The sequence below is a fragment of the Podarcis cretensis genome (assembly GCF_951804945.1).
Source record: "Podarcis cretensis genome assembly, chromosome: 9".
NCBI classification, from domain to species: domain Eukaryota; kingdom Metazoa; phylum Chordata; class Lepidosauria; order Squamata; family Lacertidae; genus Podarcis; species Podarcis cretensis.
In genome coordinates this window covers 11,108,686-11,121,476 of record NC_137178.1, presented here as the reverse complement: position 1 = coordinate 11,121,476, position 12,791 = coordinate 11,108,686, and the positions used below count along the sequence as shown (strand labels likewise).

The following is a 12,791-nucleotide window of genomic DNA, read 5'->3' as shown; positions in this document are numbered from 1 at the left end:
TGGTTTTCCCAGTAGTGATGTATGGAAGTGAGAGCTGGACCATAAAGAAGGCTGGTCGCCGAAGAATTGATGCTTTTGAATTATGGTGCTGGAGGAGACTCTTGAGAGTCCCATGGACTGCAAGAAGATCAAACCTCTCCATTCTTAAGGAAATCAGCCCTGAGTGCTCACTGGAAGGACAGATTGTGAAGCTGAGGCGCCAATATTTTGGCCACCTCATGAGAAGAGAAGACTCCCTGGAGAAGACCCTGATGTTGGGAAAGATGGAGGGCACAAGGAGAAGGGGATGACAGAGGACGAGATGGTTGGACAGTGTTCTCGAAGCTACAAACATGAGTCTGACCAAACTGTGGGAGGCAGTGGAAGACAGGAGTGCCTGGCCTGCTCTGGTCCATGGAGTCACGAAGAGTCGGACACGACTAAACGACTAAACAACAACAACAATAACCATAATATTATTTCAATCCTGCCTGTTCTTCAGACAGCTTACTGCTAAAAATACAAAAACACAGGTCTTGAGTTTGATCTGCATCTGTCCCTGTTTCAGTAGAGCATTATAGGTCACCAAAGTTGTGCAGGGGAGGTTTCTGTCCCCGAAAAGGCTAATCTAAAGGAGTAATTCACCTGTCCATCTTTGAGAGAATTGCATAGGAATGATTTTCTGCTTTGCAGAATTGGGACAGCTAGTCACTTTGTAAATGCATATGCAAGCAACAGAATCACAAACAAATGTTTACCAGGCAAGGACACTTGTGACTCTACTCTCAGGAAACTGTCGAGACTGTCTTTAAAAATGCCTTGAACTATATGAATGAGTAGGCGAAGGTTTCCACAGCAGGGAGATAAGCAATTTTGACCTTCCAGTTGCTGCATTTAACAGCTTCTGTTAAAGGCACAGCCGCATAACCTGATTGGAAAAACTGGCAGCTCCAGAATCTGCAACAGCTGATGCAACAGCACCCCACGAGGGCAAAGGGATTTTTAATGGTCTCTGTGAGGCTTTGAAGATGCCTTTCAAGCCGATTCACATTGCTGCAAGATTGCTGCTGACACTTTTTTTTGCTGCTGCCTCTTGCACTGGGCCTACGTAAAGAGTCTGTCTCCAACTAGGAGGAGAAATTAATGGACCTGTCAACAATGTCGATTAATTACAATGCACCCCCTCAGCATTGGACTAACATTAGATGCAACCCAATATTATCTCCCCCCAAAAAAAAAAATCTGTATATATAGAAATGTTTGTATTTATGATCTTTATATTTATAAAATATTTATAAAATATTATGCCACAATGTACTTGTTCAAAGGAAGGCAATGTGGTGTAGTGGTTAGAGTCATGTCAGGCTGGGACAGGCCTGCGTTCGAATTCCCCAGGACTCGGCCACAATCCAGTCTCTATTCTCTAGCCCATGGGTAGGCAAACTAAGGCCCGGGGGCCGGATCCGGCCCAATTGCCTTCTAAATCAGGCCCACGTACGGTCCGGGAATCAGCATGTTTTTACATGAGTAGAATGTGTCCTTTTATTTAAAATGCATCTCTGGGTTATTTGTGGGGCATAGGAATTCGTTCATATTTTTTCCCCTTCAAAATATAGTCCAGCCCCCCACAAGGTCTGAGGGACGGTGGACCGGCCCCCTGCTGAAAAGGTTTGCTGACCCCTGCTCCAGCCCTTCCACACTGTAGACCAACAAAAGTGTTTTAACAGGGTGGTTCCCAAACTTGGGTCTCCAGCTGTTTTCAGACTTCATTTCTCATCATCCCTAACCATCGGTCCTGCTAGTTAGGGATGATGGGAGTTGTAGTCCAAAAAACAGCTGGAGGCCCAGGTTTGGGAGACCCTGCTCTAACTCCTCGTTTTCCATCGGCTCAGTTGCCTGCTGGCCTAATGTTGTGATGTGAATGAGAGGAAACCATGTATGCCATCCTGGGTTTCTTGGAGCAAAAGTGGGGGCAAGGATGTCCTCTCCACATGTTTGGACTACAGCTATCATCACCCCAACCTGCACAGGTGAGGGCTAATCCTGATGGGAGCTGCAGCTGTCAAAGCATCTGGAGGGTACCAGGTGAATGAAGGGCAGCAGGAAGACATAGCACCAGACACTGGGAAACTTTTTTTTTTCCCATTTTCCTTTGCATGAGATTTTTCAACTGTTCTTCTATGTTCTTTCAATGCTGATTTCAAATCGGAAATCGATTTTTGTGTACGTGCTATAGTTATCTTTCAATTTCTGACTTTTGCTGATATGTCATATTTACACTGGGGATAAGTGCACACTGATACGTTGATCTACCCTAACCACATGGTAATTATTGTATTGCAAACTTAATTTTTCTTTATTTTTACAGTTTTTTAACCAAAATATTTGTATTTTTCAGATCGGACTGTGGCTTCTTCAAGTAGACAAAAATGTGTCTATAGCATGTACACGAAAATTGATTTCAGATTTGAAATCAGCATTGAAAGAACATGTAAGAACAGTTGAAAAATCTCATGCAAAACAAAATGGAAAATTTTTTGTTCCCCAGTATACTGTGTATCCCAAAGGAATACATTTTTTTGCATACCTCCAACTGTACATAGATATGCATGTCATTTTCAATGCCATACATATCATGTTTAATGCTATAAGTCACTTACATTTATACTCATATTATACATTTATACTCATACTATTTTGGCTATGTGTTTAATAAAATATTGAATTCTGGCATTATGAAAAACAAAGATTATGGTGAAAGGTGAAAAACATGAATTGCAAAAAAAAAACTAGAGCTTACAGAACAAAACCAACTTCAGATTTCAGAATCAGCACATCGAAATTAGGTTAGAACAACTGCAGGTGTCAATGCAACAAAAAAATTGTTCCCCAGTGTAATCACTGTTCTCCTGCATTCAAAGCAGGCCAGCTGTGTTGCTTGTTGACCATGATTTTCCTCCTCGCATTTCTAGAGAGCTCCAGTCACAGCAGACCCTTTTTGTCAGGTGGTGCATTTCCCCCCAGCTACTTAAAGACACAAGGGGGCACTTTCTTTTTGCAAGGTACTTCTTTTGCTGAGGCACAGAACTGAGATTGGAAAGGAGAAGGCGTCGCTGGACCCGAGCGAGATTGCATCATGGATCCTGTGAGAGTCTTCTTTATTGTTGCTCTTAGATTATTGGTACTGAGATTGTTTTACAAGCAGCAGGACCTAAACAAGGCCAGAAACTTATAAGCATCAATAGGTCTCTTTGGGAAGCGGTGTATCAGCTACGAAACAAGCACATTTTGCATGTGTCACTATTGCATGTCTGACTTCTATCTTTTTCTCTTGCTTTGGGGTTCTTGAAAATCTATTATTGGTGCATCGTTAGTAGGGCTGTCCTCTGTTGATGATGATGGTGTGCTATCCAGACAGTTGTGCTTTCTAGCATAAAGGGGGGGGGACTGGTCTCTGCCCTGCAGAGCTTACAATCAAACGTCTACCTGTGGGAGAGATAAGTGTAATTTAGGAGGCGGATGTATGCCGATGAAGTTCAGCATACTCAAAAAGTCTTTCTAGAAGGGGTGGGCGTTGAGGCTTCACAGAAAAGGCAAGATTTGAAGAGGGCTTGGAAACATGTGTTTGAGAAAAATCTCCAAATGAATCCGAACTTCAATGTCTAAAATCCCTGAGATCACGTTAAGGGTAGCCAAATTCTGTGCGATTCCCATAAAACTTAGGGAACAAGCTGTGCTATTATAATAATGTTTTAAATGATAATTTTAGGTTATATGTTAGTGATTAAGTTTTAATTTATATATATTTTTAACTGTTGCTATATCTGTATTGTCCCTGTTATACCTAATTGCAAATTCAAATGTATCCCCATTGTGTTTGATATTGTATGTGGGCTGGAACTGGTCTGTGACCAAAATAATAAAATCCATTCATTCATTCATTTGTTTGAGTGAGTATGCAAAAAATAATACTCTGTGGTTTGTTTACAGCGTCTTTAGGCTTCCCTATAAGAGTTAGTGGAAGCAGCACTTTTAATTGGAGGTTGCTACTGGGAATAACATGGCAGGAGGGAGAAGTAATTGCTTGCTTTGTGGGACTAGCAAGCTGCTAGTCTTAAAGATCTGGCAAGCCTTGGATTCCCAACACTGTCTGTAGCAAATGAAATTCTCTGTGCTTCTGCCTATTGATTTATTGTTGACTCCTTCCTCTTATCCTGTCCCATAGGTATTAGGGAGTGCCCTCATTGATCCATGGACCCGGTTTCACGACAAGCCAATGAATGTAAGAGCCTTCTCTTTCTTGCCCCTTTCCCTCCTAAATCTCACCTTTCCACCTTCGCAGCTGAAAACATGTTTCCCTCTTCCCTAGGGGCTGGTTGCGACAGATTTTCTCCTTATGCATGGAGACACTGTCCAAGTGAAAGGGAGGATCTCGTCGGATGCCAAAGAGTAAGTTGAGAAGGAGGAAAGTGCCTTGAGACTCTCGTGGTGCATTCATATTACTGCTTTGGAGTACAGTGGTACCTCGGGTTACATACGCTTCAGGTTACATATGCTTCAGGTTAGACTCCGCTAACCCAGAAATAGTACCTCGGGTTAAGAACTTTGCTTCAGGATTAGAACAGAAATCGTGCTCTGGTGGCGTGGCAGCAGCAGGAGGCCCCATTAGCTAAAGTGGTGCTTCAGGTTAAGAACAGTTTCAGGTTAAGAATGGACCTCCAGAACAAATTAAGTTCTTAACCTGAGGTACCACTGTTGCTATTTCGCCTGCTTGCCCCCCAAGCTGTTCATGTCAGCATGGCTTCAGTTAGTATAATAAATAATAATAAATTTTTATTTATATCCCACCCTTCCTGGTTCAGGAAACCGGGCTCCTAACAACAAATGTAAAACACTTAATTGATGCTACAAAAACAACAACAAAAAAAAAACACACACACCAACAACCCAGCATAAAATATGGTATAAAGCATAAATAACAATAAAATCAAATATTGATTTAGGGGGGAAATCCATCCAATAAACATTAGATGATCACCAGGGCTAGCTGGCTAAATTAGTCCCACCTGGGCCAGCAAGGAGACCAGGGGAGAACCAGCTGTGGGATCCCAGAGTGGGTAATCTTCACAAAAAGGGGAAGGGGAGGGAAGGAAGGGGAATAAAAGATCAGGCCAGGTTCAAATATACACACCAGAGAGCTCTTATGGGGCAGAAATGTCTAATTCCTACGCAAAGGTGTTCGTAGACTGGCTAGTGATAAGTTGGGAACACCTTAAGGACTGCAGTCTTTATGAAGCTGGGTTAAGAAACAACTGCACCAAACTGTTGCCTGTTACACAGGTTTCCCGTTTGTAACTTATTATATTATATTTCTATCCCACCTTTCCTCCAGAGAATGAAAGGCGGCATGAACACTTTCCCCATTTTTTTATCCTTGCAACAACCCTGTGAGGCAGGTTAGGCTGAGAGAGTGGGGGGGGGGGATGCCTCCTAGAGTTTCATGGCTGAGCAGGATTAGAACCCGGCTCTCTGAGGTGCAACTCCATCGCTCTAACCACTACTCCACACTGGCTCTCAAAATAATGCAGTTTAGATGACATCATGCGGATTTAAAGTTCCAGCTGAGTCGACAGGAGTGCAAACACAGCCTTGGATGGTTTTGCTAATGCAGGGGTGAGAATAAGAAGTGGACCTCTGCACTGTTTTCTGGCCCTTGGCCCTTTCCCCAGGCTGAATCCCTTGCTGGCCCTGATGCCTGCAGAGTGTCCTTGCCTGGTTGGAATGTCCCATTGAACTCTTAATTCTTCATGCTAGCTAGGATGGAGTGTAAGGTAAAGGTAAAGGGACCCCTGACCATTAGGTCCAGTTGTGACCGACTCTGGGTTTGCAGTGCTCATCTCGCTTTATTGGCCGAGGGAGCCGGCGTACAGCTTCTGGGTCATGTGGACAGCATGACTAAGCCACTTCTGGCGAACCAGAGCAGCGCACGGAAACGCCATTTACCTTCCCGCCGGAGCGGTACCTATTTATCTACTTGCACTTTGACGTGCTTTCGAACTGCTAGGTTGGCAGGAGCAGGGACCGAGCAACGGGAGCTCACCCCGTCGTGGGGATTCGAACCACCGACCTTCTGATCGGCAAGTTCTAGGCTCTGTGGTTTAACCCACAGTCCCAGGATGGAGTGTGGAGAATCCTATACTGCACACTTTGTGACTCCTGTTGCACGACAGGGCTCTCCAAACTCTGATCTGTGAGCTTTGTTCAGGTGGCCCTCAGCCTGTCTGTAAAAACAGCAATTCAAAATCCTATAGCACCTGTTGCAGCACATTACAACATGCAGGAAAAAAACCACTAAGTTCTCTATGTGGACCTGTGGTGATTCTCAAGTGACCCATGAGGGGAGGAGAAATGTTGGGGTACCACCGAGTTCAGGCACTTAAGAGCCATGGGAGAAGGAAGCAGATTTGGGGGTCTATCCTGCCACCCCAACAGTCTATATCAGGGTTTCCAAAATTTGGGTCTTAAGCTGTTTTTGGACTACCATCATCCCTAGCTAGCAGGATCCATGAGTGATAATTGTAGTCCAAAAACAGCTGGAGACCCAAGTTTGGGAAACTCTGGTCTATACAGTGGTACCTTGGCCTACATACACTTCAGGTTACAGACTCCGCTAACTTAGAAATAGTGCTTCAGGTTAAGAACTTTGCTTCAGGATAAGAACAGAAACCGTGCTGCGGTGGCAGCAGGAGGCCCCATTAGCTTAAGTGGTGCTTCAGGTTAAGAACAGTTTCAGGTTAAGAACGGATCTCCGGAACGAATTAAGTTCTTAACCCGAGGTACCACTGTATGCTGCTCTAGGTTGGCTTTATTTCTATTTTTTTTTTAAAGCTACCATTCTCATGAAGCCCAAATACAGCACTAAATGTTCTCACTGTTTGGCAATACAGGCGAGATGCCCAGGAGAGGGGCTGCATAGTTGTTGTTTGTTTATACAGAAGTCCAGGAAGCCTTAACCTCCACGCTCTTGTTTTCCATAACGTCCATCCTCTTCAAGTTTTGTTGTGCATCTGGGCCGTGATCGCGACAACCTCATTCTTCACTTCAACGCCCGCTTTGACTACCAGACGGACGAGAACACCATTTTGAACACCATCGTGTGCAACTCCTTGCAGGACAGCGTCTGGGGGAAAGAACAGAGAATCACCGATTTCCCTTTCGAACAAGGTGCCAAAGTTCAGGTGAGGGTACGGCAGTCTTATCAAAGATCTGTGTGCAAATGGAGCAGGCAGGCGAGTGGCTACTCTGCAGAGGACATGAGTGGCCTGCAGCGTTCATGCAAGGGCCTTCTCGGTAGTGGCACCCGCCCTGTGGAACGCCCTCCCACCAGATGTCAAAGGCTAACAACAACTACCAGACTTTTAGAAGACATCTGAAGGCAGCCCTCTTTAGGGAAGCTTTTAACGTTTGATGCATTACTGTATTTTAATATTCGGTTGGAAGCCGCCCAGAGTGGCTGGGGAAACCCAGCCAGATGGGTGGGGTATAAATAATAAATTATTATTATTAGAGTGCAGTGGAGGAGACTATCCCACTGCTACTGCTGATGGGAGATGCAACTTCCAGTGTGGTCAATTTCTGTAGGTGAATTTGGAGGAGTGCTTATTTGCTTTGGGCAGCAAAAAGTCTTGGGATAGCCCTGCTCATAACTTGTAATTAAAGGTTCTTCCAATTTAAAGCACAAATGGTCATCTTTTTCTGCTCTCCCAGCCCCCCACCCTTTGTATAGCATCTTTTCCTTAGAGCAGGCACCCCAAACTCAGCCCTCCAGATGTTTTGGGACTACAACTCCCATCATCCCTAGCTAACAGGACCAGTGGTCAGGGATGATGGGAATTGTAGTCCCAAAACATCTGGAGGGCCGAGTTTGGGGCTGCCTGCCTTAGAGGGTGTGGAAGGAGGACCTTCCTCCTTTCAAAAAATTCAATTTATATATGTAGAACTGGAATGCAGTTGATTGAAGACTGGCTTGACTGAATAAGGCTTCTGTGGTTTATATATATATATATATATATGTGTGTGTGTGTGTGTGTGTGTGTGTGTGTGTGTATGCATGCACAGGCCAGCTCACCTTTGCCTATAGATAACTAGCATATAAGGATTCTAGCCTGGCCTGAGAAGCTAGTTTTCTGCACACAGGTTCTTTCCCTCCTGTGATTCTTACCTCTAGCTCTGCATTCTGTACCAGCTCCACTCCAAGCTTGGAGGAGGCCCTGGAAAAAAAATGTACCGTATTTTTCGCTCCATAGGGCGCACCGGACCATAGGGCGCACCTAGTTTTTATCCCCCCCCCCCCAGGTCCAGGAGCGGCGGCGAGATTGTGCGCAACCTCGCCGCCGCTCCCGGAGCTTGCGGGGCTAGGGATGGGGGAAGCCCAAGCTTCCCCCGCCCCCAGCCCCCAGAACAGGCAGCTATCCAAAAGCCTTCGGAACGCAGCGGGAACTCCCGCCACGCTCAGAAGGCTTGCGGATGGCTGCCTGAAGCCTGGAGAGTGAGAGGGGTTGGTGCGCACCGACCCCTCTCGCTCTCCAGGCTTCAGCGAAAGCCTGCATTCGCTCCATAGGACGCACACGCATTTCCCCTTCATTTTTGGAGGGGGAAAAGTGCGTCCTATAGAGCGGAAAATTAGGTAGATGGAGGTGATTTTTATGTAAATTATGCGTCTTCAGTACAAATGAGCAACTCTGTCTTAATTCTGGGTGTGTATCAGTTTGCATCTGACCTGAGCAAACACTGTAGCTGCAGTCAAAACAAAAAAAATTCCTTCCAGTAGCACCTTAAAGACCAACTAAGTTAGTTCTTGGTATGAGCTTTCGTGTGCATGCACACTTCTTCAGATAACCTGATATCTGAAGAATAACCTGGTATCTGAAGAAGTGTGCATGCACACGAAAGCTCATACCAAGAACTAACTTAGTTGGTCTTTAAGGTGCTACTGGAAGGAATTTTTTTTGTTTTGACTATGGCAGACCAACACGGCTACCTATCTGTAACTGTAGCTGCAGTGAGGCTGCTCATTGGGAGAATTCAGTGTGCAAAAAGCAAGGCTGGTACAGTGGCTTGGGTGATGCCTTCTATTGTTCTAATAGAATTGTAGAGTTGGAAGGGACCATGAGGGTCATCTAGTCCAACCCCTACAAAGCAGGAATCTTTTGCCCAACATGGGGCTCAAACCCATGGCCCTGAGATCAAGAGTCCCACTTGCTCTTCCACATAAGAGCCTTCTGGATCAGGCCAGTCTAGTGTCCTGTTCTTATCGCGGCCAGCCTGATGCCTGTGGAAAACCTGCAAGCGGGAACTTAGCCAGATTTAGGTTTGATGAGGCCCTCAGCTACTGAAGGTCCTTTGTCAACTACAAATTGTCACTGTTTTTTGTGTTGAATATGTGCTATATGGTAATTTATGGACCTAATAGGTATCTAAAGCCATTTGCAATAACAAAATACGTATTTGTCAGAGCTGCCTCTAGGTCCCAGCTCACAGAGGACCAACGCTAGGCTGTAGTTATGTACAAAAGTCTTTATTGAGGTTCAGCTTCCATTTTAAAGCCGCAGCGCGCAGCTCTACGTCTCAACCCTAGACCGGCGAAGTCCCGTCTGAGTCTCCGCCCCTTCCACACCAGTTTAAGACTCTCGCTTTGCTCCACCTCTTCCTAAGTTCCTTTCTCCTCTGGGCCCTCCTGCCCGCTAGGGTTTCATCCTTTCTGGACTCCTCTGACGCTGACCCTGATGATTCTTCCCCCTCCTTCCGGCGGGCTTTAGGACCTGGTTCCCTATCCGGGCTACCTTCTGTGCCGCTCGCCTGTACCTTTGAACTTGGCGCGCGCGCCCAGCCTGCAACTTTCCTCTTGACCGTTCCCTCGCTCTCCGATGGAGGCGTGGCCACCCCTGACTCATCTTCTCTCGCTGGTGGTGAATATGTGGGCTCTGATACCTGGGACTCCTCCCCCCCACCACGCTCTGGTGGGGAAGCTGGTCCTGATTTCCAACTGCTGCTCTGGGAGTCCCCGCTGGCCCCTTGTTTCTGGGGTGTCCCCCTTGGGTCCTCCCTTGCCCTGCCCATCGGCGCCCCCTTCTGTGAATCTTCCGATTCGCTGGAGAGGCTCATGGAATCTATCGGGCTGCTGTCATCCTCTCCTACGCTGCCCTCGGATTGCTCCGCCTCGCTCTCCATCTCCTTTCCTCCCTGCGCTCCCGCTGAGTCCCTGACAGTATTTTATCAAAGTGCATCCAGTTTTTTTTCCTTTGAATTTTTTGGGGGCCCTCAAGAGAGTGGGGCCCTAAGCTCTAGCTTGTTTAGTTTACAGTGGTACCTCAGGTTACATACGCTTCAGGTTACAGACACTTCAGGATAAGAACAGAAATCGTGCTCCGGCGACGCGGCAGCAGCAGCAGGAGGCCCCATTAGCTAAAGTGATGCTTCAGGTTAAGAACAGTTTCAGGTTAAGAATGGACCTCCGGAACGAATTAAGTACTTAACCAGAGGTACCACTGTATACGTAAATCTGCCACTGCCCAGCACAAGAGCAATCTCCCCTCTTGTGGTTTCGGCAGCTGGTGTTGGGAATCCTTCCTTGCCTCCAACTTGTGTGTGCTAACTGTCCTTGGGCACCATGAAGACATTGAGGCCAACAATCCTTTGACTAACACCATCCTCCTGCAAATGAAATTTCCCAGTGGAATGTTCAATGTTCCCTACTTTATGGTAGTGTTGCCCCACCACTCAGGACTCTAGTTTCCTCTCAAAAGCAATAGAACTGGGGATTTTCTTTCTCTTGGGGGTTGATTTGTGGTTTGTTTATTTGTTAAGTTAATGTGTTGACATCATTGTTCATTTTCACATATGTTTGTGCCCCTAAATATGCTGCAAGTTACTTTGTGTAACATTTTGTGTAGCGAGCATTTTCACAGGTTTAAACATTAATATGGTACACCCCTCTCCCCATCTTATCCTGCTTGTAACATGAGGGATTAAGTCCAGGGGTCAGTAAACTTTTTCAGAAGGGGGCCAGTCCACTGTCCCTCAGACCTTGGGGGGGGGGGGAATGAACGAATTCCTATGCCCCATAAATAACCCAGAGATGCATTTTAAATAAAACCACACATTCTACTCATGTAAAAACATGCTGATTCCCAGACCACCACCGGGCCGGATTTAGAAGGCACCATATTTTTTGCTCAATAAGACGCACCAGACCACAAGACGCACCTAGTTTTTGGAGGAGGAAAACAAGAAAAAAAAATATTCTGAATCTCAGAAGCCAGAACAGCAAGAGGAATCGCTGAGCAGTGAAAGCAGCAATCCCTCTTGCTGTTCTGGCTTCTGGGATAGCTGCGCAGCCTGCATTCACTCCATAACACACACACACATTTCCCCTTACTTTTTAGTAGGGAAAAAGTGAGTCTTATAGAGCAAAAAATACGGTAATAGGGCCGGATCTGGCCCCCGGGCCTTAGTTTGCCTACCCATGGTAGGCAACTCTGGTCCTTGGGCTCTGAAGTGCCTCAGACTCAACTGAAATGTAAAGCACTTGGGTAGAAGCAGCCTCAGACAGGAAATGGAAATGCTGAATGCCCAATGTCTATGCAGTAGTTGCCATTCCTTTTAGTCTTTCAGGGCATGTAAAGTGTTTAGTGTTCTGGTTTTCTCATGACTCCTCCTCCTGCTTCTTCCAGCTTTCCTTCATTTTTCTTTCTGCGGAGATCAAAGTGAAGCTGGCAGAAGGTCACGAGTTCACCTTTCCCAACCGGCTGGGCCTGAAGACCATCAGCTACATCAAGGTGGAAGGAGACTTCAGAATCAGAGCCCTCAAATTTCTCTAATTTCGCTCTGCGTCCCTGTAGTCCGGCAACAAGTCTGAATAAACTCAACCATTCTTCAAAAACCTCCTCCATGGTTTTAGTTTGTAACAGTGAGGGGAAATACTTTTGAGTCCAGGAGCCTCATTCCCTGCTGGACAGCCTTCTGTGGCCCACATGACCATGGTGGGTGGAGCCAGAGGCAAAAGTGGGCGGGGCAACAAATATAAATATTGCCTTTGGGTATTTACTTTTACCTAGAAATATAGGGTATTTTTTAGGTAAAAGTAAAGGGACCCCTGACCATTAGGTCCAGTCGTGGCCGACTCTGGGGTTGTGGCGCTCATCTCGCTTTACTGGCCGAGAGAGCCAGCGTACAGCTTCCGGGTCATGTGGCCAGTATGACTAAGCCGCTTCTGGCGAACCAGAGCAGCGCACAGAAACGCTGTTTACCTTCCCGCCAGAGCGGTGCCTATTTATCTACTTGTACTTCAACGTGCTTTCGAACTGCTAGGTTGGCAGGAGCAGGGACCGAGCAACAGGAGCTCACCCCGTTGCGGGGATTCGAACCACCGACCTTCTGATCGGCAAGCCCTAGGCTTAGTGGTTTAACCCACAGCGCCACCCACGTCCCATAGGGTATTTTCTAGGCACACTCAAAAACACCACTCACTTCTCCCTCTAGACCAGCCTCTCTCAACCTCTGGTCCCTGGCTGTTGTTGGGGCTGCAAATCCCATCATCCCTAGCTAGCAGAACCAGTGGTCAAGGGCGATGGGAGTTAAGCCAAGGTTAAGAAAGACTGGTCTAGACTCTAGACTGGTGGTTTTCAACCAGTGTGTTGTGGCACCCTGGGGTGCCTTGAATGATGGTTTGGGGTGCCATGGGCAACACTGGCCTCTGTCCTCCTTTCCTTCTCTCCCTCCTTGATGCCCTCTCATGTCTCTGCCTCCCGAAG

At 46.5% G+C, this 12,791-nt stretch overlaps 1 protein-coding gene and 1 long non-coding RNA gene across 2 annotated transcripts in view; one reads left to right on the top strand and one right to left on the bottom strand.

Moving 5' to 3' along the window:
• LOC307224490 overlaps positions 1–12,791 on the bottom strand; it is a 45,524-nt gene that overhangs the window by 18,284 nt on the left and 14,449 nt on the right. The window lies entirely within an intron of this gene.
• Positions 3,041–11,879, top strand: LOC307224385 (16 kDa beta-galactoside-binding lectin-like). Its single transcript, XM_079991249.1, has 5 exons — positions 3,041–3,124; positions 4,205–4,261; positions 4,349–4,428; positions 7,034–7,217; positions 11,712–11,879. The coding sequence occupies exons 1-5, from the start codon at positions 3,116–3,118 to the stop codon at positions 11,856–11,858; spliced, it is 477 nt and encodes a 158-aa protein (XP_079847375.1). The 5' UTR covers positions 3,041–3,115; the 3' UTR covers positions 11,859–11,879.

Coding starts and splice junctions, on each gene's coding strand:
- LOC307224385 (XM_079991249.1), top strand. Junction 4,262..4,348: donor TTCACGACAAGCCAATGAAT/GTAAGAGCCTTC, acceptor CCTCTTCCCTAG/GGGCTGGTTGCGACAGATTT. Junction 4,429..7,033: donor ATCTCGTCGGATGCCAAAGA/GTAAGTTGAGAA, acceptor ATCCTCTTCAAG/TTTTGTTGTGCATCTGGGCC.